General features: G+C 51.1%; 3 protein-coding genes across 8 annotated transcripts in view; all 3 read left to right on the top strand.

Annotated features, from left to right (window-relative positions):
* LOC103657870 (Snf2 related CREBBP activator protein) overlaps nt 1-3,090 on the top strand; it is a 32,782-nt gene extending 29,692 nt beyond the window's left edge. For all 4 annotated transcript variants that reach the window (XM_040635064.1, XM_040635063.1, XM_040635061.1 and 1 more), the window contains one exon: nt 7-3,090. In XM_040635064.1, the coding sequence (XP_040490998.1) occupies nt 7-2,697 (2,691 nt within the window). In that variant the 3' untranslated portion in view covers nt 2,698-3,090. The remainder of the gene's footprint in view (nt 1-6) is intronic.
* A 56-nt stretch (nt 3,091-3,146) lies between these two features.
* On the top strand, nt 3,147-6,626 carry TMEM265 (transmembrane protein 265). Its single transcript, XM_040635065.1, has 3 exons — nt 3,147-3,673; nt 4,716-4,886; nt 6,136-6,626. The coding sequence occupies exons 2-3, from the start codon at nt 4,719-4,721 to the stop codon at nt 6,295-6,297; spliced, it is 330 nt and encodes a 109-aa protein (XP_040490999.1). The 5' UTR covers nt 3,147-3,673; nt 4,716-4,718; the 3' UTR covers nt 6,298-6,626.
* Nucleotides 6,627-9,990: 3,364 nt separating this feature from the next.
* PHKG2 (phosphorylase kinase catalytic subunit gamma 2) lies at nt 9,991-19,410 on the top strand. Of its 3 annotated transcripts, none has more exons than XM_008685321.2 (10): nt 9,991-10,143; nt 10,544-10,656; nt 14,564-14,739; nt 15,016-15,070; nt 16,085-16,150; nt 16,233-16,396; nt 18,196-18,286; nt 18,387-18,540; nt 18,613-18,738; nt 18,842-19,410. In XM_008685321.2, the coding sequence occupies exons 2-10, from the start codon at nt 10,562-10,564 to the stop codon at nt 19,133-19,135; spliced, it is 1,221 nt and encodes a 406-aa protein (XP_008683543.1). In that variant the 5' UTR covers nt 9,991-10,143; nt 10,544-10,561; the 3' UTR covers nt 19,136-19,410. The 3 variants fall into 3 exon arrangements, with proteins under 3 accessions (XP_008683543.1, XP_040490993.1, XP_040490994.1); XM_040635059.1 differs by having other exon boundaries at nt 10,073-10,216; XM_040635060.1 differs by lacking the exons at nt 15,016-15,070; nt 16,233-16,396 and having other exon boundaries at nt 10,073-10,216.
* The last annotated feature ends 17 nt before the right edge of the window (nt 19,411-19,427 follow it).

Genomic DNA, 19,427 nt, shown 5'->3' with positions numbered 1-19,427 from the left:
TGGTAGGAACAAGTGGAAGCTGCCCGCAAGGACCTGGACCAAGCCAAGGAGGAGGTGTTCCGCCTACCCCAAGAGGAGGAGGAGGGGCCAGGGGCTGGGGATGAGGTTTCCTGTGGGACTGGTGGAGGCAGTCACCGGCGCAGTAAGAAGGCCAAGGCCCCTGAAAGGCCAGGGACTCGCGTCAGTGAGCGTCTTCGTGGAGCCCGGGCTGAGACTCAAGGGGCAAACCACACTCCTGTCACATCCACCCATCATACCCGCAGCACTTCCACACCCCCACGCTGCAGCCCTGCCAGGGAGAGAGTTCCCCGGCCAGCACCTAGGCCTCGACCCACTCCAGCTTCAGCTCCTGCTGTAATTCCTGCCCCAATCCCTGTTCCAATCCCTGCCCCGATCCCCATTTCAGCCCCAAATCCAATAACCATGCTTCCTGTTCATATCTTGCCTTCTCCCCCACTTCCTCCTTCACAGATTCCTCCCTCTTGTTCTTCTGCCTGTACCCCTCCTCCTGCCTGTACCCCTCCACCAGCTCATACCCCACCTCCCACCCAGACCTCTCTCTCAACTCCTTCCTCCCCTCTCCTGCTTGGTCTACCTTCTGTGCCCGTCTCCCCCCCAGTCACCAACCTCCCCTTGGGCTTGGGGCCTGAGACAGAGCTGTGTGCACAAGCATTGGCATCCACCGAGTCCCCGGAGCTGGCTGATATGGCCAGTTCCGAGACTTCCCCGCTTACTCTTGTGCCCCCTAAGGATCTGTTGCCAGTTGCTGTTGAGATCCTGCCTATATCAGAGAAGAACCTTTCTCTCGCCTCTTCTGCACCTAGCCCAACCCTGGAGGCTGACAGCGTCCCCAACGGTCAAGAGCAGGAAGTGCCAGAGCCTGCTGAGGGGACCATCCTCCCAGTGCTGCCTGATGGTGAGGAGGTGCCCTCGTGTCTGAGTGAGAGCAATGGGCTGGATCTCCCACCTTCAGCAGCATCTGATGAGCTACTTCCGGAGCCACTGGAGGCTGACAAAAGCTCAGAAGAGCTGGTGGAGGCCCAGACCCCAACCTCCAGCCCAGAGAAGCCACAGGAACTTGTTCCAGCAGAAGTTGCAGCCCCATCAACGTCATCCTCCGCCACCTCCTCACCTGAGAGTCCTTCACCTGCCCGGCCCCCTCGGCGTCGCACCAGTGCTGATGTAGAAATTAGGGGTCAGGGGGCTGGTCGGCCAGGGCAGCCTCCAGGCCCCAAAGTGCTCCGCAAGCTGCCGGGACGGCTGGTGACTGTGGTTGAGGAGAAGGAGCTGGTGAGGCGACGGCGACAGCAGCGGGGAACTGCCAGCACCCTAGTGCCTGGGGTCTCTGAGACTGGTGCCAGCCCGGGAAGCCCATCTGCCCGCAGCATGTCGGGGCCAGAATCCTCACCTCCCACCAGTGGGCCCTGTGAAGCTGCTCCCCCATCCACACTGCCCACCCCAACCCAGCAACCCTTCATAGCTCGCCGTCGCATTGAGCTGGGGGTGACTGGTGGGGGCAGCCCAGAGAATGGAGAAGGGGCACTGCTTGCCATCACCCCTCCAGCTGTGAAACGTCGGAGGGGGAGGCCCCCCAAGAAGAACAGGTCTCCAGCAGATGCTGGGCGAGGGGTGGATGAGGTACCTTCATCTACCTGTAAGGGAAAAACCAATGGGGCTGAACCAGTCCCTGGGGCTGAGACCCTTATTGTTGCGGAGCCTGTCCTGGGACCCCAGCTTAGTCCTGGGCCCCAGCCTCTTGGACCCCAGCCAATTCACAGACCCGAGCCCATCATCCTATCACCTGTGGAGAAAAGAAGGCGTGGGCGGCCCCCTAAGGCACGAGATTTGCCCATTCCTGGGACCATTTCCTCTCCAGGGGATGGCAACTTAGAGAGCCGGACACAGCCACTCCCGCTACCACCTCCCCTGCCACCACTCCCACCACTCCTAGCCTGTCCCACTGCTACTGTCGCCAACACTGTCACCAATCTCACCATTTCAACATCCCCACCCAAGCGGAAGCGGGGCCGACCTCCCAAGAATCCACCATCACCTCGGCCCAGCCAGCTCCCTGTCTTGGACCGTGACAGCTCTTCTGTTCTTGAGAGCTGTGGATTGGGGAGGCGGCGGCAACCCCAGGGCCAGGGGGAGAGTGAGGGTAGTTCCTCTGATGAGGACGGAAGCCGCCCCCTCACCCGCCTGGCCCGCTTGCGGCTTGAAGCAGAGGGAATGCGGGGACGAAAGAGTGAAGGGTCCATGGTGGTGGCTGTAATTCAGGATGACCTGGATTTAGCAGATAGTGGACCAGGCGGGTTAGAATTGACACCTCCCGTGGTCTCGTTAGCTCCAAAACTGCGCTCGACCCGGCTGCGTCCAGGGTCTCTAGTACCCCCACTAGAGACTGAGAAGGTGCCTCGCAAACGGGCAGGGGCCCCAGTTGCTGGGGGTCCTGGGCTCGCAAAGCGGGGCCGCCTACAGCCCCCAAGTCCCCTGGGACCTGAGGGTTCAGTAGAGGAGTCCGAGGCTGAAGCGTCAGGTGAGGAGGAGGAAGGGGATGGGACCCCACGTCGCCGGCCTGGCCCCCGCCGACTTGGTGGGGCCACCAACCAAGGGGACCAGCGCATCCTGCGCAGCAGTGCCCCTCCCCACCTGGCTGGCCCTACCATTAGTCACAGAGGCCGCAAAGCCAAGACGTGAGTGGGCTGCCCCTCCACCTAGGCTTTCCGCCACGGCCCCTCTCCCTCCACAACCAGGCCTGACTCTGTTAACCACTACTTGAAGTCTTGAGGGGGAAAGCCTCCAAGGAGACATAGGGGCCTTCTCCCTTCTTTCCACCAAAGTAGGGGGTAGGCAACTGGTTGTCATGGAAACGGGGCTCTTCACATACCCCCTTCCCTTCCACCCCACATGGCTGGGCAGTGTTAAGGGTGGCAAGATAGTCTCTGTCCCCACCCCCTTGTACTTGATTCCCCAGCTATCTTTCACAGCCCCCCACCCTTAGGGGAAGGGGGAGGGGCTTCTCTCTACCATGAGTTTTTTTTTTCTTTTTTTTTTAAGAAGAAAAAAATAATAAACTTAGTTTCTGTATGAGCATCCGCGTAAGGAAGCTTCTGATTTTCTGGTCTGGTGGAGGGTTGGGTGGGAACTTGGGCATCGTTTTCCTCTCTCTTGTTCTTGCCAAAACCCTAGTACCTGATCTCTAACCCTGAATTATGTGTCTTTGAGGCAGAAATCACCCAAGAGGAGAAAAGATTGGCAAATCTGATCTGGTAGGGTACCTTTCTCTAAAGTTTCAGTTTTAAGTCACTCCAACTCATACTTTTTCTCTCTTCCTATTCCCTTAGTTCCTGGACTTTCCCTCAGAGCGCTCTGATGCCTCAGACTTTTCCCTGCTTTTACCCCTCTTGCTCAGATGCTTTCACACCTTTTCCAGAGGGCAGGCATCCTACCTCCAGTTGTTCCACCCCCCCCCTTTGCTTTCCTCCATCTAGCCAAACTAGTTTGAGTCAGCCACACCCCCTTCTGAGCTCCTGGGGCCTTTTGGGTGGTGGCTGGCCACCCAACCCCACCCCTGGGCTTGGCTTGGAGACCTGAGTCAGCTCCATCTCCACCCAAGCCAAATCAAACCTGAGGCAGGAGCCGAAACTCACAGTCCCTCGAGGCCTATAGCCAGGTAAGAGCCCCTGTTCGTTTTTACATTTTCTTTGGTCTCAACTCCCTGGACCCTCTCCTTGCATTCTCCCCCTAATGGCTGTATCTGTGTTTACCTCATCAGTTCTTGCCTCGTCCCCACTCTCCTGCAGCATTGTGGCAGAGAGTCTGTGCTCTGCTTATCTTGCCTCCTTTCACTCTATCCTTTGTTGCTTGTGTCAGAGAACTGCAAATGGCGCCATTTTGTGTAGGATGTAGTGGGATGGATGGAGAGGAGGGTGGAAAGGTCGTTTGATGCCACAGCTCAGAGGACTTGAGAAGTTAGGGAGATGAGAAATGATTAAGTAGGGCATCATTATGCAGGTTTCTGTGTGGGTTATGAGGTCATAGTGTTAATCTGAATATATTGTGTGGCCTGGGTTCAAATGGAGAGAAGAGGTGGCAGGGAGTCAGCATAGCAAAGGAGGCCCAATTTGGGGAGGTAGCATTTTTCTGATGTTCAGCTTCCTCAACTATGCAGAGAGCTTAGTTGGGTCCTTTCCCCCACCCCTGTTTTCATCCACTGTGTTTTCACATGAAATGGCTGTTCTGTTTGAAGTGGGGTATCAGGGCTTAGGGTGCCTTTCTGTGATCCCTCAATATTCAGGGGCAGCTTCTGAGGGACTTGAGAGAATTTTAAGGCCATCTGAAATACAGTTTAAAAATCACTGATTTGTGTGGTGTGATTCCTAGCAGCTTTTGAGGTTCGGTGTTTCTCCTGCTTGTCAGTGTGCACCTGTCATTTTGTTTTTCCCTACTTGTCAAAACAGTTAAGTAATACAGATAATGCTGTATTCATGCCGGCTTGCCTTTAAAGACTCAGGATCTTAGGCTGAGAAAAAAGGATTCTGGCCGCACATTTCCTCTCTTGGTCTATGAGTCATGAGAGGAATTCCCCAGTAAGGCAGCATTCCTGAGAGTTGGGCTAGGTCACCAGGACACATCAGAGAGAGGGGTGGAGTCTGATCGTGCGAGACCAATGGCTCAGTTGTTGGGCTTACGAGTACCTTGACTATCGCCCACAGGTGATGGAGGACGAGGAGAAGGCAGTGGACACCTTGGTGAGCAACATGGAAGCTGCTCATTCTCCATCCCCCATCCGCTGCTGCTGGCTCCGCCTCCGCTACTTGGCAGCTACTAGCATTATCTGTGGCTGCTCTTGCCTGGGAGTCGTGGCCCTTGTGTTTGCCATCAAGGTGAGGAATGCAATTCCTGTGGGAGCAGGGGGGTGGGTGTAGTTAGGCAATGGTTTAGTGCATTTGATCTGTCCACATTGATCACACAGCTACTAAGTACTTATCAGAGCTTGGCTCTTGGCCTGGTGTCAGAAATGAGAATAAGATATGATTCCTGCCCTCAAAGGGCCCACAGTCTAATGAAAGAACTGTGAAAATGGGTAATTAATGGAATGTAGCTCATCAGTATGGTGATGGAGGAAACACAAGGTATTCTGGAAGCTAGGGAGGGATATGTATGTGTGATTACATACGTGCATATGTAGAGTAGGTGACGGGAAAGTAACCTTAAAGAATGAGTGACTAAGGGTGAAAGGACATTCCAGGTAAAGGGAGCAGTGTGTACAAACGCCTGGACTATTAGTTCCGCATGACTGGACCAGTAAGAAATGGTGACAGATGAAGCCAGAGGGCCCAGATTCCCAAGGGCCTCCCAATGCTGTGCTTGGAGTTTAAACTTTATCTTGAAAGTACTGAGGAGTACTTTCAAGAGTTTTTGCAGAGAAGAGTGACACGGTCAGGTTTGTGTTTCAAGGCCTATATGGAGGATGGCTCGGAAGAGGCAGTTGAGCAGCGATTAGAGCAGTCTGTAGCAGTCGGGAAGAAGCTGTGGGGTGTTTGAGAGGACTCCACCATTTCCAACCACCTAACCAAAACTGCACGTATACCTTTTGAAAGGCCACACAGGCTAACTTAAATATCATGCTGGAATTTTCTCAACCCTGGTTGTTATTTTAACGATCAGAAACTGTATTCTTATCATCATGAGAATTTCTGGTTTCGTCAGGTCAAAAGCATTAAAAGAATCCTTAATAATGAAAGCGATGAGGCCCATTGAGCTAATGAGAAGGGAGTGTTGTTTGGCTGGACAGGAGGGAAATACTCTAAGATAGCTCACGGTTTCTTGCCAAAGATTCCAAATTCTGAATGAATGTGGGATGAGTAGGAAAGGATGGGGGATAAAAGGATTGGAAGGTACTTTTCCCATATGTGATCTTGTGAGCTAACAACGGCTACTCAGAAAAGTACCCAGAGCTGAGTGGGAACCTTACTTTGCAGATGAGGCATGAGAACTAGACACTGGAGAGGGAGGGCAGGGGGTTGGGGTGTCAGGTTTTGAGCCATGACAAGGATGGAGGATTGGTGTGGGGCAGTGGGCACTTTGGGGCAGAAGCAGGGGGAGAACCTAACCAAAAACCTGCCCCCACAGGCGGAAGAGCGGCATAAGGCAGGCCGGTTCGAGGAGGCAGTGCACTGGGGGGCCCGGGCCCGGAACTTCATCCTGGCCAGCTTTGCCGTCTGGCTTGCTGTCCTCATTCTGGGCCCCCTGCTTCTGTGGCTGCTCTCCTACGCCATCGCCCAGGCTGAGTGACCCTGGGTGGCCTCTGCTGAGAGTCAGCGAGACCTCCTGGATCCTGCAGTGCGTCATTGCTAGGGTCTGAGGCCAGCAGTGGTCCTTCCTGGCGGGAAGGATGGTGCCTCTCTCAAAGGGCTTTGGAAGAGCTCTTCTAGACCTTTCTAAGAGGAGGCAGCAGCTGAAACTGTCGAGGGGAGGCCAGCCTGCTCTGTTCTTTCAGTGCCCACCATCCCGTTTCCCCCAGCCTGCTACATCCTAGGGGCCTCGACCCAGAGGTGGGGTTGAAGACCAGGCCTGATTTTATTAGAATTTGTTTTGTAATAAAAATCTTTTTTAGTGGTGAATACTCCTGTCTAATTGTTGTTCCCCTCTTTTCCCCGGGCCCTTGGCGAGAGCCAGAATGGACATCTGACTGATGGCAAAAGTCTGTATTTTCCCTTACTTAGGAGCTCCAAGAGGATTTTTCTTCTTTTTTCCTTCTCCTGAAAGTTTCCCTTCTTGGAAAGACCCCAGCTTCTCCCTTGCACATCAGCAGAGAGACCCTGCGGCCCGATAGGAAAGGAGCAGCTGCCGCTACTCTTTATGGAGTGCTTCCTATATCCCAGGCTGTGTTCCTAAGCACTTTCTATTACCTAACTCCTTCAGCCCTCACAGCCACTCAGTAGGAGGTACCATTGTTTTCATTTTATAGATGAGGAAGCAGGCACCCAAGGTCATACAGCTAGTGAGAGGCTGAGCTGGCATTGAACCCAGATGCTTTGTTTCCAGAGCTGAGAGAGGAATGAAAGGGTTGGATGGCAGCAGCAGGTGAATTTCCGCTCTGGAGGTGAAGCTCTGTAGGATTATAATGAATTTTCATATCCTTTGTCTTGGGCCTCCCGGTAATATTTTAAACATATTTTAAATTGTGAAGTATATCATATGTACAGGAAAATATCCAAGATGATTACATAGCTTTTAAGTTAACACAAAGCAAACATCTGAAAACCACCATTCAGTAACGACAATTCTTTAGACCCCTCCCAATCACTCCTCCTTCCTTTCTTCCCACAGATACCTAGCATTCTGACTTCTAATAATGGAGTTTAGTTTTGCCTGCATTTGAACATTACATAAATGGAATCCTATGTAGTTTTATGTCTGGCTTCTTTTTCTTAACACTGTTGGTGAGATTCATCAGTATTTGGTGTAGCTGTAGTTGTCATCACTGTATAGTATACCATTACATGAATATATTGACGATTTATCCACTTTCTGTTGGTGGACTTTTGGGATGATTCCATTTTGGGGATATTATGAATCTTGATGCTATGGACATTCTTATACATGTCTATTGGAGTACATGTGCCCTGGGAATTGAATTTTGGGGGTGTTTTACCATAATTCAGAGAGCAGCAGAACACTTAAAGGAATTAGAAATATATGTTGCACACTGAAGAGAGAAGATTAAAGGGGAAGATGGTTGTCTTCCATGTTCCAAAGTGCTACAGGAAGGAAAAGTGAAGAGTATCCATTGCTGGTCCCACTGGGTAGAAGCCATACCTAGGGCAGTGGCGCTCAGTCTCAGCTTCACAATAGAACCCCTTGGGGAGCTTTAAAAAGTACTTATGCCTGGGCTTCAGGCCTACAGATTCCAGTTTAATTGGTGTAAAGTGCTGCCTGCCTGGGCATCAGGGTAACACATTTTAGATTTTTTTACAGAAACCTTTTTTTAAAGCTAATATTTCATTAATCAGCAGCTTTAGGTTACTAGAGGAAACTATATCCCATTCTCCCAAAGTGATTAAGTGAGATCTTGGTATTTTATTTTATTTTATTTTATTTTATTTTATTTTATTTTATTTTATTTTTTAGGTCTTTCTGTTTTTAACCTCAATTTTGAAAAAATTTCAAACCTACCGAACAATAAAAGAATAGTACAATGAACTCGTGTGCTCTTCACCTAGGCTTATAATTTTTAATATTTCACCACATTTGTTTTAGATCTTTCTAAATACACATATTATTATTGCAGAGCCATTTGAGAGTAGGCAGAAGGCCCTTCGTTCCTAAATTCCTATTTACAATTTTTAGGGTCAGTATGGTCTCAGATTGTTTTTTAGTTCAGTTTGTTTTATCCATTACTGTCATCCTTCTTAAAATATTTGGTTGAGGTATAATTTATATGAAGTAAAGTACACAGATCTTATGTGTGTCGCTTGGTGAATGTTGCGCATGAACCCATCTGTATAATCACCACCTAGGTGACTAGAACATTGCTAGCACGTCAGAAGGCTCCCTCATGGCTCTCTTGTCTCATTATTCTTTTTGTTTCTGATTTTGACCGGTGGAGATTGCATCAGCCTGGTTCTTGTGTCCTGATAAGTCCGCACATTTCTTCACTTGCTTTCTGGCACAGATTATTCCAGGCTCATCTTATTACGCTTTCTCTGCTCTAGCCTGGGAATTGGCCATTTCTCCCAAGGAGTCCTGGTTCCTTGAACTGGGAACTGTTACTTTGAAATCAATATCTAGACTAGCTGTGCTCATTCTCCTGAGATGCTCCTGCTTCTAGGCCCTTTCAGAGGTTAGAGCTAGAAAATATCTGATCTATTTTAAATCTATGTTTAAAATGATCCCTCCAATTTCAATCAGTCATAAGGTTCTTTCCTTTCCCCATCTCAAATTCCATAGTCCCACAGTAAGAACCTTGGCTGCCAAATACATCAATATGTTTATTCATTTGCAAATATATATAAATATAAAAATATATATTCACTTGCTTGATTTCTGAATAATTATCCCACTATACTACCAAACAATAAGCCTACCAAGTAAAGTTCAAGGTTTATTTGCAGTTACTTTGCCTTTAGATTTATAGTATAAAGTCAAAATACTGTTAAAAAGTTACTTGGATTCGTATTTCTCTTATATGGTTGTGATCCCAAAGTGACATTTCTAAGATAGTTGTTAGAAGATTAAATGAATTCATTCTGTACCTCTTTTGCTGGAACATAACCTCCACAAGGGTAGGGACTACCCCCACCTCCACCACCCCCGCTGATAGTTTAGCGTTTAGACGCTCGGCAAATATTTATTGAATGAGTAGGCGAATGCCAGGGTTGAGCTGTGCACTGAAAAGGCTTATGAAGTCAGTCGCTCCCGGCAGTATCACAACTCAGCAGGCTTAGAACGGAGTGTGATACTTCCCAAGGCTTATGGGAGGCGGTGGTGGAAGACTGGGAAAATGTATAACCCCAGATGGTGAGCACGACGGCTTTGGAGGTATTCAAGTATCAGAGCAGCCAGAGGACTAAGAAGCCACTTCTGGTTGACGGGCTGTGGTTCGTCCAAGTCCACAACGGGCAGCAGGCTGGGGTCCAAGCTGCGTGCTCCGAGCGTTTTAAGAGCTGGAGGCGGCCCCTCAAATCATGCACTTTGGACCAGGCCTTCAATTTTTTTAAAAGAGCGGATTTGGATAGTGATGCTAGGCGGGAATGAGGGAGCCATGCCCAAGTCAGAGAACCGAAGGCGCTGCGAGTCTCGCGTCCTAGATACCCAGAAGTCACACTTCCGGGTAAACCCAACTTCCGGGTCCCATTCCGGGCCTCCAATCCCACTAGTCAACAAGCCCCGCCCTCTGCCGTCCCCTGCAGATTCTGTGCGCTGATTGGCTGCATCTGAAGCCCCGCCCCAGCGTCCCAGACTTAGGTAACTCCGAGCTCCAACGCCCGCGCCAACCTCGGGACTCCCCGCTTCCTATTGGACTGCCAATTTCCAATCGGAAGGGTTTTTGAATCTCAATCTTCAAGCGGCGCTGGCCATTGGCCTACAGGATGGGGGCGGGGCCTGGGGTCGTTGCCGGTGCCGCCCGGGGGTAAGGTAAGGGACTAGAGGCGAACCCCGCGACAGAGCGGCTTCGCGTCGACCCTGGCTTCTCTCTCTTCCCCCGCGGGTGAGCCTGCGCGAGACCCCGCGCCCCCTCCCAGCGCCGGCCCAAGTGCGCCTGCGCAACAACAGCCACCTGCCAGTGTGCCCCTTCCCTTCGTCCTCCGCACCTTTTCCCTTCCCCTCCCCGCCCCCCTCCCTGCCCTGACACACCTCCCGCCCCCAGGCCCTTTCGTAGGGTCTCCCCAGCCCTGATCCTTCCCCCACCCCGTCCCCATCCCCGAGGATCCTGGCGCCCCAGCCGCAAGGGCTGCGCCTCCGCGAGCCGCGATGTGCGTCCTCCCAGAGCCTGTGGGCCTCACTGCCCTCACTGCCCTCCGTTTCCTCCACACAGCCCCCCACCACCTTCAGAATGACGCTGGACGTGGGGCCGGAGGATGAACTGCCCGACTGGGCCGCGGCCAAGGAATTTTACCAGAAGTACGACCCTAAGGACGTCATTGGCAGGTGAGGCTTAAGCCAGGGAAACAGAGGTCCAGAGAGGTCGCGTCCTAGGCAGAATACAAGGTTCCGTCTGAGGGCTGGATAGTTTAAATGATAACAAACAGTGGTTAGTGGAGGAACATTTGGTGACTAAACTCTTTCTCTAGGTCAGTCCCCATTTCTTCCAAATTCACTCATTTATGTGTTCAACAAACATAGTTAAAGCAACCATGCTGCCAGACACAAAGCTAAACACAGGGAGGGTAGAACAGATGTTTATGCCTTGGAGGTGAAGTGACTGAAAGAGACACATGAGCATTCAAGTAGTATCAGGTTGTGGGATGGGGCTCAGAAAACCACAGCTTTTCACAAGGGGTGATATTTGGGTCTTGAAGGATGAGTAGGAGTTCAGCATGCAGAGAAAAGAGGGAAGGCCTCACCTGTAGAGACAGTGGCGGGTACACTTATTCATCCAAGGTTTCCTAAGAACGTACAGCACGCTGGGTGCACTGTGCGAGGCACTCGGGATACAAGCCCCACATGTTTTCTGTTCTCCTGGAGGTTGTATTTCAGTGGTAGAGACAGACGACAAACACAAAAACAAGACAAAGGTCATCATCTGCTTGGGTGATGGGATGAGAGTAACGGGGCTGAAACTTGAAGGATGGGAATGAACAGGATATATTTGGGGCAGAGGGAACAGCACATGCAAAGGCAAAGGCAAGAAAGGGCCTTTTCAAGCAATAGGCAGAAGATCATGGTGACTAGAACATAGTAAGAGTGGGACAAGGTGGAGGAAATTAAGTTGGAGAGGTAAGTAGAGGTTTGATTATGCAGGGCCTTAGGCCTTAGACCATGATAAAGAATTTCGATTTTATTCTAGTGAAACTGGTAGTTTCAAACAGGGCAGTTAACATGGTGTCATTTCTATTTCTGTGATTTGGGGGCTAGGAGCTTAGCCTTTCTGTGCCTCAGCTTCGTCATTTAGATCGGCAATAAGAATAGACCCTACCTTGTAGGTTGCTGTGAGGATGGGAAGAATTAATATGACAGTCTTAGAATTCTTCCTGGCACGTGGTAAGTGCGCAACACAAGTGTGTTATTACATTTTTAAAAAGGTCATTCTGGCTTTTGTGTAGAGAATGGATAGGAGGGGGACAAGAATGGATGTGTAGAGACCAGTTAGGAAGCTGTTGATTGTTTCAGGTGAGAGATGGTGATGGTTTGGATTTGAGTGGTGGTGGTAGAGATGGGGAGAAGTGGATAGATTGAGGTGATGATTTGAAGAGAGACTGATACAGTTTCCTGAGAGACTGGATATGGGCCATGAGAGGAAGGGAAGGAAACAGGAATAACGTCTAAGGTTTGGGTTTGAGTGCCTTCGTACCATTTTCTGAAACGAAGAAGGTCAAGGAGGATCGGATTGCTGGGAAGGCTGAGCAAGTCAAGAGTTCAGTTTTGGAGACATGAAGTTTGAGATATCCAACCTAAGCTGTCAAGTGGGTACATGTGTCTGCAACTCGAGAGAGCTGGGCTAGAGCAATAAATTTGGGAGGCATTAGAATAAAAGTAGTAGCTGGTGAGAAAATATATGGAGAGAAGTGGAAGGGGCCAAGCTCATGCCCTGGGGCATGTCACCATTAAGGGGTTAGAAAAGGAGGAGTCAGCAAGGGAGACTAAGGAGATAGCATCTGTGAGTTAGAAATAAAAACACAGAAAGAATGTGCTTCTAGAAGGTTGCCATGGTCTGCTGTGATCAGTGTTGTTGAGGCCAGGAAAGCAGAAAAGGCTATGACTATTAGATTTGTTCAGACTTCTTTCAGATATCACATGGAGATGTTAAAAAGACCTTTGGGATCAGGAATTCTGGAAAGGAATCAAGGGTTGAGGCAGTGCAGTGGGAGTCATTTGCACAGTTGGTACTTAAATCCCCCAGGACTGGGTGGAGGTCATCGGGGGAAAGAGTATCTGGAAAAGAAGAGAGCTGAGATCCAAGTCCTAAGCGGATGCAGGGCTTCAGGACCAGATAAGGGAGGATTCACTGAGGCTAGGAGAGCCCTTAGGGAAGAACAGTGGTTCCACTGCCATGGAGTGCAGAAAGATCAGTTTTGGAGAAAGCAGGTCAGGGGATAGGGTCCTTATCTCATTCCAGCATGACTGTGGTAGCATCATACCTGGTCACTGTCTTTTCCCTGTGCTTCTCCTGCACAGTAAATTACGTGCACACTCTCACTAAATGCGTTCCCAGAGTACCAGTTTCTTCACATATAAAGGTCTGAAGCCTTAAAAGAGCTTGCTGCATTCTAGAAATTGGTGATAAGTTATAAGTCACTGAAGCAAAGATTGAATGGCAGGGGCCAAAAATGAGGCCAAAAAGACACCGAGACCATTTGGTGAAGGCCTTGAATGACAGGTGAAGGAACTGGGTTTTGACTTCTATCTTGCAGATAATAGGGAGGCAGTATGGAGAGAAAACAATTTTGAGTGCCCTCCATAGTTAACTCTATAAGGTTGACATTATTAGGTCTCACTTAAAAAGAGCACAGTTGCTCTAGGGGTCCCACTGAGGAATGAGGGAACACTTAGAACTTAGTAGAGAATTTAAGCTGGAAAGTTGTTAAGCAGCAGATGACATAATTGGGGCGGTCATAAGCAGCTCATTCTGGAAGCAGTGCAGTGGATGGGTTGCAGTGGCTGAGGCTGGCAGCAGGGAGATCAGTGGGGAGGCTGTTATGGCTATGGGGGTGGAGTACCAGGAAACAGATTTGAGAAACACACAGAATGGAGTGGACTGGTTGGGTGTGGTGGATTGTGAAGGAGAGGGAAAAGCCAAGAATCCTATGCCAAGATTTCTAGTTTGGGAGTCTGATCAAATGGCATTACCGTTAATGGAGATTAGGGTATTAAAACTGTGAAGTGGCCAAGAGTAAGGCAGTAGGAAGTGGTGAGCATTGTAGCAGCTGGAAGGTTCTTGTCCCACCTAAGATAGGAATTCAGATTTGAAAAGAACTCACTGACCAAACATAACACATCTGTGGGCTGTGTTTGGCTAGAGGGTCAGTGGTTTACATCTCTTGATGGAACCAGAGATGTGGGTCACAGGCATGCTAAGCAGAGGGAGTTATGTAAGGGCAAGGAAGCCGTGAAGGGCAGCCAGGGAACCCGCACAGGAAATGTGGTATGAGGTCTGACCTTGGAGAGATTTGTATTTAGCCTGAGGTACTTGTAGGGTCATAAGGAATTGGTGACAGATTCCAAGCAAGGAAACACCTGTCTTCACCATGCCAAATGGGCTTTTCTGCTTCTACCTCATGTCTTTCAATATCTCTTCAAGATGTTGTTGGCTACATTTCAGGGCCGGCAAAGTGCAAGTCCAGAGACCTTATGTCAGCGGGTTACTTGGAGGTTAATTAGTGGCAAATCTGGGGCCTACACCAAGGTCACAACTTTGGTCTTCCAGTCAATGGTCTGATATTTCTCTTTGGAGCCTCTTAACACTTGAGGTATTGTAGGAGAACTTTGGGATTTGGATGGGGTAATCAGGGAAGATTGAGTAAAATTCGGAGGGAGACTTAGATCATTTCTTCCTGCTTTCTCCTTGTGGAGTTCCAGGAGAAGGGGCAGGTTCTGGGGCTCAGTGTGGAAAGGACCTGCCTAAGCTTATCCATGCAGGGAGTGGCAGCGACTGGGTTCGAACCCAGGACCCCCACCTCCCTTCCCCATGAGCTTTGTGTTGCACCTTGCTGGGTACCCAGGTTGCTTGCTGAGGCTACTGTGACGCTCCCTAGGCCAGGGTGAGTGTCGGGAGGCTGCCCTGTTGTCCAGATGGGTCTTCAGAATATGGTGCAGTGGGCATGAGAATGGCAAGGCTCCACTCTGTGCGGAAACGAGAGCGGGAGGCCCTGACTCGTGTGCTGTCGGACTCTGGCAGAGGAGTGAGCTCCGTGGTGCGCCGTTGCATTCATCGAGCTACTGGCCATGAGTTTGCGGTGAAGATCATGGAAGTGACAGCTGAGCGACTGAGTCCCGAACAGCTAGAGGAGGTGCGAGAAGCCACGCGCCGGGAGACGCACATCCTTCGCCAGGTCGCCGGCCACCCCCACATCAGTGAGGCTGCATTCCCTGCTCCTGTTAGCTGCCAGCCACCTCCTGCTGGCCCTGCCCACGGCCCAGTTCCCCCAACACTGCCTCCACGCCTCTGCTCCCTCCATCATGGCTCCACTCCACCTCCAAGTGTGGCCAGCCTTTGGGTCCCTAACTGCCTCCTTTTGGTTCTCCTTCCTTCCCGATAACAGCCCACTGCCACCTCGGGGTGGAAAGCCCCTTTAACATGCATCCGCTCCTTTCCATCTCCGTATCTCTGCCTTTCTGCCTCTTTCCCAGTCACTCTCATCGATTCCTACGAGTCTTCTAGCTTCATGTTCCTGGTGTTTGACCTGTGAGTATCTCCCTGCCCTGACCTGAGAAGCGTCCTTCTCCCCTCCGTGCGTGGCCCCGGCCTGACAGCACAGTGGGCTAACGCTACCCTGCTCACGCCTTCCTGTGTGCCCGTGGCTCGGGCCCCTCTCCCTAGGTGCCCTGATGAGGCCAGTTCTTCCAGGGTGTTTGTGACCAGCCAATTAAAAAGGGTTTTCATGACCCCCGGGGTCACTGTCCCAGTCCCCCGTGGTTGTAAGATTAGCAGGGAAGACTGTTTTAAGAGCTGACCCCTTATCAACAGATTCTCACTCCCCCGTCTCTTGCTGTTGAACACCCTACGTGGTGTTTGTCTCTGCCATCAATTCATTTCCTGGGTAGTCTAAATCTGAGTATGAGGTGTTCTACAGTATAGGGTAAACCAGTGCAAAGGTACTTCAAAAGAGAATGGTTTGAATAGCAAATATTTAAGAGAGACCCCTGGAAAAATGTCACAAAGTCTTCAGAAATGACCCTCTGCAAAAGTTGGGGTTGGGGGGGAGGTAGGAAGTGTCTGTTACCTTATCATGCAACTTTGCAGAACAATTCTATGCCCCCAAACACCACCTGATTTTGAGGCTTGATGTAAAGTTGCAATTATAAACTCAATTTTTAAAGACAAGATCAAAATAAAATCCTATTCAGCTTTTTTGCCATTATTAACTGTGAAATTTTGGTCCACGGTCTAAGTAGATGCACTTTAAAAGGCCCACTTTGAATATAGTCTCAGATAACGAGGACCTCCTGTAAATTATTGCAAGAAGGCCACTTATTCTCGCTAAAATAGTCCCCTCATGGCACAGTGCATATGTTTTGACTGCCAACCCAAACTGCCCCTGGCATCTGGTTCACCCTTTGAGCACCCTAATCGCTAAAAAAAAACCAAAGAGGACTCTCTCTTCACTGAAATCTTCCATGGTATTTTCTGTGAGCACTGGCTTATTTTCTCAGTCCTCGTGTAAGGTACACCTACCTCCCAACCCCTCCTATCCCTTAGGATGCGGAAGGGAGAGCTGTTTGACTATCTCACAGAGAAGGTGGCCCTCTCAGAAAAGGAAACCAGGTAATGACTGAGTCTGCAGCCCATGGGGTGATCAGGGGGTGGGGCGGGGGGGGAACAGAGGAGCAGACTGCGCCTCCCCCAGGTCCATCATGAGGTCTCTGCTGGAAGCAGTGAGCTTTCTCCATGCCAACAACATTGTACACCGAGACCTGAAGCCCGAGAATATTCTCCTAGATGACAATATGCAGATCCGACTTTCAGATTTTGGGTTCTCCTGCCATTTGGAACCTGGCGAGAAGCTTCGAGGTGAGGGGGCCTGGTGCCCTAAGAGGCTTGGGAGGGAAGGAGACCCAGGCCTGAGGCTGGTTAGCTAGCTCTGAGTAGCCAGGTACCAAGAAAAGGGGAGAAGTCAGTGAGCACTTGCCAAGTACCCTCTGGGTGCAAAGGCTCGTGAACATTCTGAGTGGGCTTCCTGGTCTGGGCGGGGGAGGGGACGGATGGAGCTGAGTGTGCAGATCGTGGCACACAGCAGGCAAGGGAAGGAGCCATGCAGGGGAAGCCAGGAGGGAGGAGCACCTGATTCAGCTGGAGCGACCCACAGAGGAGGGGGCTTCAGAGCTGGGCCCGTCCCCTGAGGAAGAGGAGGGAGGGGGGATAAGAGGCCTGAGCTGCGTGTCTGGGTTTTGGTGCAGACAGGACCACAGTGTGCTGCTTAGGTGCGAGGAAGAGTCCGGCGTGGCCGGACAGTGCTGCTCAGCGGGTGCACTGGGCCTCGCCCAATGTTCATCCATTTGTTGTGACAGAAATAGTTTTAGTGCAAATGGAAAACTTCACAGAGTTTGACCATGGACTCGTCAGAGCTGTTAACATCGTACTTTCTCTCCTTCAGTGGCTTTGGGCTGTGCTGTGAACAGCTAACGCTCACTGACACCACACTAAGTCTTTATACGGCTGCGTCCTCTAGATTCTCTTGACAAAAATTTAAGAGAGTGTTGAGATTACCATTTTATAAATGGGCTTAAAGAGATGAGGGGACCTGCCCATTGTCAGGTAGCTGGGACTTGAACTTGAACGGTCTGACTCCAGACCTCATGTTCGTAACCTATGGACTTAACACATTTGTCTTGCAGATGCTGTGCTTTGTTTCCCTTTGGGCTTTCCCACATGCTTTTCCCCATTCTGGAACCATCTTTGCCTGTGCCCCACACCACCCTTGCCCTTGGCTTTGGGAATTCAGGTTTCCCTTTAAAGCTCCAGGTTAGGTTAGATCCCCTGCTTTCTCTTCTTGTATCTTCTCCCTTCAGGACACACATTTTACTCTGTTATTTCTTGTTTGCTTTCTGGTAGACAGTATGGTAAGGGCACGTCTAATTCCCCGGCGTCTAGTATGGTGCCTGGTACATGGTAGGCGTTCTTAAATACTTTTCGTAGGAATGAATTTCCCAGGAGAGTCAGGCCTATTAAGATTTCCTGGAAGTATGCCATGGAGCACAGTTCGGCAGCTGCTAGGACGGAAGTTGGTGCCTGAAGTGGTAGAAGCTTGGGTCAGGTGGTGGAGGGCTCTTGTGCTGCAGGAGTCTAGCCTTGCGCCTGAGGCCATATGGGGGGGGCAGCCAGGGAAGGGTTTTAAATAAGGGACTTACCCAGTGTGTACCTTAAGAAATCCCATATTCCCGCTCGTTCCTGAGTTTGAGTGGTGATTCCACTACACAGAATAGCGATCATAGGAGGAAGAATTGATTTGGGCAGAAAGGAACGTAGAAAAGAGTGAAGGTCTGTTTTCCATGTGTATATGTACATAAAAACGTGGCATAAAGTTGTGTAAGGAGTGGGTGGGTGGGTTGGAGGTGGCAAAGATACAGTGGGGTAGGACCTTAAAATCAATGTGAAAATCACGTTTTCCCAGGAAGGCCACCAGGAACCCTTGGTGGGTACTTGAGTTGTTCAGTAGGGATAGGGGCTAGGTCAGCCCCCAGCGGAGGGTGGGCAGGAGCAGAATGGGAACACTTACGGCCCTGGCAGTGTTGAGGCTCCAGCAGAGGTCTGGAGTTAGGGACCCTTGAAGGAGCTGGTGGCATCCATCAATCTCAGCGCTCTCTCCCCAGAGTTGTGTGGGACCCCAGGGTACCTAGCACCAGAGATCCTTAAATGCTCCATGGATGAGACCCACCCCGGCTACGGCAAGGAGGTCGACCTGTGAGTTTCTGGTCTCCCCGCTTCCTTCCTCCTTTGTGCCCTGTCGTTCAGCACATCTTGCCTGGCACCTAGTCCTGCCTCACTCTGCTCTCTTTCCCAGCTGGGCCTGCGGGGTGATTCTGTTTACACTCCTGGCTGGCTCACCACCATTCTGGCACCGACGCCAGATCCTGATGTTACGCATGATCATGGAGGGCCGGTACCAGTTTAGTTCGCCCGAGTGGGATGACCGTTCCAACACTGTCAAAGACCTGGTGAGCTGGGGCCATGAGAGGGCTAGGAAGGAGGCCCAAGAGCTGCCTCTCATGCCCTGGGGTTTCCCTTAGATCTCAAAGCTGCTCCAGGTGGATCCCGAGGAGCGCCTGACAGCTGAACAAGCCCTACAGCACCCCTTCTTTGAGCGCTGTGAAGGCAGCCAACCTTGGAACCTCACCCCCCGCCAGCGGTTCCGGGTAAGCCTGAGAGCGTCAGGATCTGGGCCTGCTCCTCGGGCTCATGATCTTTCTCCTGTGGTGGCTGCTCCACTGGAGCTCACCCTGCCCCTCCCCTTCCCAGGTGGCAGTGTGGACCGTGCTTGCTGCTGGACGGGTGGCCTTAAGCACCCAGCGTGTCCGGCCACTGACCAAGAGTGCGCTGTTGAGGGACCCTTACGCGCTGCGGCCAGTGCGGCGCCTCATCGACAGCTGTGCCTTCCGGCTCTACGGGCACTGGGTGAAGAAGGGTGAGCAACAGAACCGAGCCGCCCTCTTCCAGCACCAGCCCCCTGGGCCATTTCCCATCATGGGCCCCGAAGAGGAGGGGGACTCAGCTGCTATTACTGAGGAGGATGGCATGCTGGCAGTGGGCTAGCACTTCGGCCCCAGGGAACCGCAGAGTGCAGGACTCTCCAGGAGGAGGATTTTTATCATTCCAGCCCTTCCGGGCTTTGGCCTCAGGCCTCCCTGCCTGGCCAGGCCCACCATTGCCCATACCGCCATAGGGACCAGCCCTGTGCACCTGTCCCCACCAGCCAGGGCTTTGGGAACAGAGCTGAAGTGGAAGGCAGCCGCTCGCAACAGCATGCCCGGCCTTGTCAGTGCTGCCTCTGCTGCATTTGCAATAAAATCCGCTGAGCGCTGGAGGGAGCCAGTGCCCGGTGTCT

The sequence above is a fragment of the Ursus maritimus genome, unplaced genomic scaffold (assembly GCF_017311325.1).
Source record: "Ursus maritimus isolate PB19 unplaced genomic scaffold, ASM1731132v1 scaffold_2, whole genome shotgun sequence".
Lineage (NCBI taxonomy): Eukaryota > Metazoa > Chordata > Mammalia > Carnivora > Ursidae > Ursus > Ursus maritimus.
This window is presented reverse-complemented; position numbering and strand designations above follow the sequence as displayed.

Bases quoted from the DNA above. Each gene is read 5' to 3' on its own strand.
- PHKG2 (XM_008685321.2), top strand. From the start codon at position 10,562: ATGACGCTGGACGTGGGGCCGGAGGATGAACTGCCCGACTGGGCCGCG. The intron at 15,071-16,084 runs GTGAGTATCTCC...CCTATCCCTTAG, and splicing joins ATGTTCCTGGTGTTTGACCT to GATGCGGAAGGGAGAGCTGT. The intron at 16,397-18,195 runs GTGAGGGGGCCT...CTCTCTCCCCAG, and splicing joins ACCTGGCGAGAAGCTTCGAG to AGTTGTGTGGGACCCCAGGG.
- TMEM265 (XM_040635065.1), top strand. From the start codon at position 4,719: ATGGAGGACGAGGAGAAGGCAGTGGACACCTTGGTGAGCAACATGGAA. The intron at 4,887-6,135 runs GTGAGGAATGCA...CTGCCCCCACAG, and splicing joins CCCTTGTGTTTGCCATCAAG to GCGGAAGAGCGGCATAAGGC.